Genomic DNA, 4030 nt, shown 5'->3' on the forward strand with positions numbered 1-4030 from the left:
ATTGGTATTCACAAGAAACTCCAACATACATAACTACGTCAATACTCTGTGCCTCTGGGCAATACCTACGGTATTTCCTTGTTATGATTATATTTTATACAAATTGTCTTCCGCGACTCTGTCCGCGCAGAATTAAAAATAAAAACATTATTAGTAGCAAAGTTCTTCCAGACTATGTTCTGTATATAATATATACCAAATTACATCGAGATCCGTTCAGGCGTTCTAGAGATACCTTCAAACAAACATCCATCTAAACATTCACATTTATAATATAAGTAAGATATACGCAATTCATTTTTTAATATTCATACTCTTAATAATACGAATGTTATATCAAGGATAACAGAGCAAGATCTAGGTATATGGTAAAACCTAAGAGTAATCGTAATCATCTTGGTTTCAATAAATAGCGATCGGTATTACGTCGTACTATCTTACTAATAATGTGAATTATTGGATGGATGGATGGATGGTATCTCCAGAACGGCTCAACTAATACAGATGAAATTTAACAAAGATGTATAACATAGTGTGGAAGAACACATATGCTACTAATTAAGTTTTTTTTTTTAATTCAGCACGGACGAGATCGTGGGTGTCAACTAGTATTGAAATAAATCAATAGCATAACTAATAAATACAATTGTGACTGCAGTATAATACATATTAAAAACAAACTAAAGTACTTCCTCGCGGGCAATTTAGTTTGCAATGTCAATTGAATTGTGCGACCGACCGTAAACCAAAAATTTGACAAAGAAACTTGTATATAACGATCATTGTAAGCATATAACAAGACCGATCTAGTATCAGTAATCGTATTTACATTATTGTATTTGTATTTCATTATGTTTGTGTATTTCCGATAGAAAATTTTGCACAGAATAATAGCAGAGTAAAAACGAACAATCATGTCTTTTAATTGAGTAAATTCCTTGAATTTCCATCTAGCAAAGAATCTCTAAATCCCTTCTAGTAAAATAGTATTGCGATTGTACCGCCACAACATACCAAACAGTATACCTACCATAATTGACATAAATTATTTGACGTAGACAACATTCTACCCCAATCTTACTTCTTACTAATATTATAAATGCGAATGTTTGTTTGACCGTATCTCCGGAACGGATGCATGGATATCGCTGAAATTTAACATAAATGTAGAACATAGTCTGCAAGACCACATAGGCTACTAATTACTTTTTTAATTTCGCGTGGACGGAGTCTCGGGCGACAGCTAGTAAATACATAATTAAAGCAACGACAGGGTATAGATTTTCAGAGTTTTTAATAAGCTGTCTTTTGTTCTAGCAGTTTATGACGAATAGCAGTGAAGTTTTAGAGTATTTAGTGTGAAATGAACAATATTTATTTATTTATTCTTCCGTGTTTGTTTTAGCACGCTGTTCACCGGCGGCAAATATGTGCTGGCCGGCACCAACAACTCTGAGGACGGCAGCGGAGTGACGCGACGTGTCAAGAAACTGTATATACACCCGCGCTTTGCAGTCGGTCCCTACTGGCTCAATGCAAAACGCTACGACATCAAACAGGTGCCTAAACTCAATATCCTTAAGTACTTCGACAAGCTTATTGAGTCACTTGCTCTAATAACAATGACGATGGCGTTTGAGATACAATATTACAGTTCATTAAGTGAAAGTATTCTCTAAACTCTAAAACCTCTTCCTCGTAGTGCAAGTTCTATGCAAAATAAATGTACTATTTCCATGATTAACGGCAATAAGCCAGAAATAATGAGGTATATAAATAGGCAGATGTTTTCCAAATACCAGTATGTTTTATCATTAACCATACATGACGCAACACGAAGAAAACCCGTTGCAAATGGTCTCAATCACAAACATTAAAAGATGATTAAGGTTAAAGCGCAATCGACAACTCCTTTTAGCATCCTTCTTCCTCCTTGTATTTGAGTTTTAATCCCTTAATTCCTTTGTCATTAGGTAGCTGCGAGGTTCGACTACCTCTTAGCGGAATTAGAGGAACCTTTGGAACTGGACGGTGTGACGATAGCCGCTGCAACACTGAATGAATTGCAAGATCTTACTGCGGGAATCAACGTTGGATACGCTGGTTACGGAGCCGAGCATCAAGGGGTAAATATATTCAAATTAAAACCTAATTTTAAACTTTCATACGATGACGGATTCTTCAAATCTTACTGCGTCTTTTATCTGCCGTAAATCCTGTATAAAAATATTCCCATCCCCCTCATTAACTATGAAATTAAAACGAAAATAACAAAACTGTATATACGAGTAATTTAGCAATGAAATCGCACAGCAAAATTCTTAGCTGTTTGGCAAAAAAACAATATAGATTGCGAATGTGACCAAACAAAATTTTGTTTTTCTTTTTACTATTAAAACATTTTTTTTTTTTTGAATAAGTAATTATATTTGTAATTTTGTTTTTCATATAACTTTAAACTGTTTTTGACGAAATAATTCAAAGAAACTGAGAAAAAAATACAAATATACAAGCATCTCGAGTATGGTTTCGTAACCGTTACCAATTAATTTGTTAGGAAACAATGCGACACGAGATGCACGGCATGGATCTGACACTGCTGGCTGAGGAGGAATGTGCCAGATTAGAAGAATACGACTCTCAAGACATGATTTGTATCAGAGGACGAGCCCCTAGATACGACTCCGCTTGTAATGTAAGTTATTGTCTCTGTCAAAAATACAGGCAACTTTAAATCATTAAAAAGAATATAAATAATAATAAACTAAATCTTATTTGAATAATTTAAAGGAAATTTTTCCAATTCAATTTTAATCCAACGACTATTTAGATTAACCACTATAAAATAATTATATTATTCAATAACTTTACATGACAAGTTTGTAAATTGAATTGTAATAATTCAAATGTATTTTATTTTAATACGGTATTGCAATCTTCCATCCATAAAATTCAATTTGTTAAACATAAAATAATAAATTGCGATTACAAAGAAAAACTTGATATGTACTTATTTCGTACAAATATTTATTTTAGGGGATAGATAGCAAATGCGTACAAAATTTTTTTAACATTAGAATTATATTGTTCGTTGACAGGGTGACAGCGGCAGTGGTGTTGTAGACGAAAACGGTGTTCTCATCGGCATAGCGTCCTGGGTGGAGAACGACGCCTTGGAGTGCCGTAACGGTGCGGTCGTATATTGCTCCAAAGTGGCCACAGCACGTCCCTGGATACGCAAGATTACTGGCATCTAATTATGTTTAATTAATATATAATACATAGAAACTCCGTACTAAACATATGCGATTGGGTGCAGTGTTAATCTGTAAAATTATCAAAACAATTTGAAACAGATTATAAAGTAATTTATGTGTTCGACAACAGTGATACTTGTATTGATATGTTGTTGTCTCTGTTTTTTTTAAAGAGAACGCAAGAGATGATATATGTACAGTCAGCGTCATATAGATCGTCACAGACAAGATATGCAAATATATAGGTACATCAAAAGTAATCAATTATATCGGTACAACAAAAGTCCTCAAAATAATAGATACATTCACCCTGCTCAAAAACATCGGTACATACACAGCGTCAAATATATGAGTACATGCAAGATGCTCATAAATATCGTAGCAGCCACAGCGTCATAAGTAACGAAGCAGTCAAGGTGCTCAAAAATATCGGTACATTTGACAAAATTGAACTCTATCTCTATATACTTGTGATACAATTTGGAATAAACTACTTCTGTTACATTCATTTGACACTTTGCATCAAACCATTTTTCAAAATTTACTAAAAGTGTTCGACGCGGATGACAGATATTACGTAGATAAAACCAACATCAAATTTAAGTTTGTCATCATATATGCTAGTTTGGTCTCGTGGCCTTACCGTTCGCCGCCGTTGGTACCTAAGTTCGGCGGTTCAAATCCCAAGCAACTATTTTTTTTTTGATATTTAAACTTTTTAATTTTAATATCGAAGCACATGTAATTAAACTCTATCGCCGTAGTTAAAAGTA

At 33.9% G+C, this 4030-nt stretch overlaps 1 protein-coding gene across 1 annotated transcript in view; it reads left to right on the plus strand.

Annotated features, from left to right (window-relative positions):
- The window catches only part of LOC106113466 (scolexin B), a gene marked incomplete in the record, with an annotated part of 9875 nt that overhangs the window by 5004 nt on the left and 841 nt on the right, over positions 1-4030 (plus strand). Inside the window, 4 exon segments of the mRNA XM_013306257.1 lie at positions 1406-1559; positions 1974-2126; positions 2558-2695; positions 3099-3456. Coding sequence (XP_013161711.1) covers positions 1406-1559; positions 1974-2126; positions 2558-2695; positions 3099-3257 — 604 coding nt within the window.

The sequence above is a fragment of the Papilio xuthus genome, unplaced genomic scaffold (assembly GCF_000836235.2).
Source record: "Papilio xuthus unplaced genomic scaffold, Pxut_1.1 DF828258.1, whole genome shotgun sequence".
NCBI lineage: Eukaryota > Metazoa > Arthropoda > Insecta > Lepidoptera > Papilionidae > Papilio > Papilio xuthus.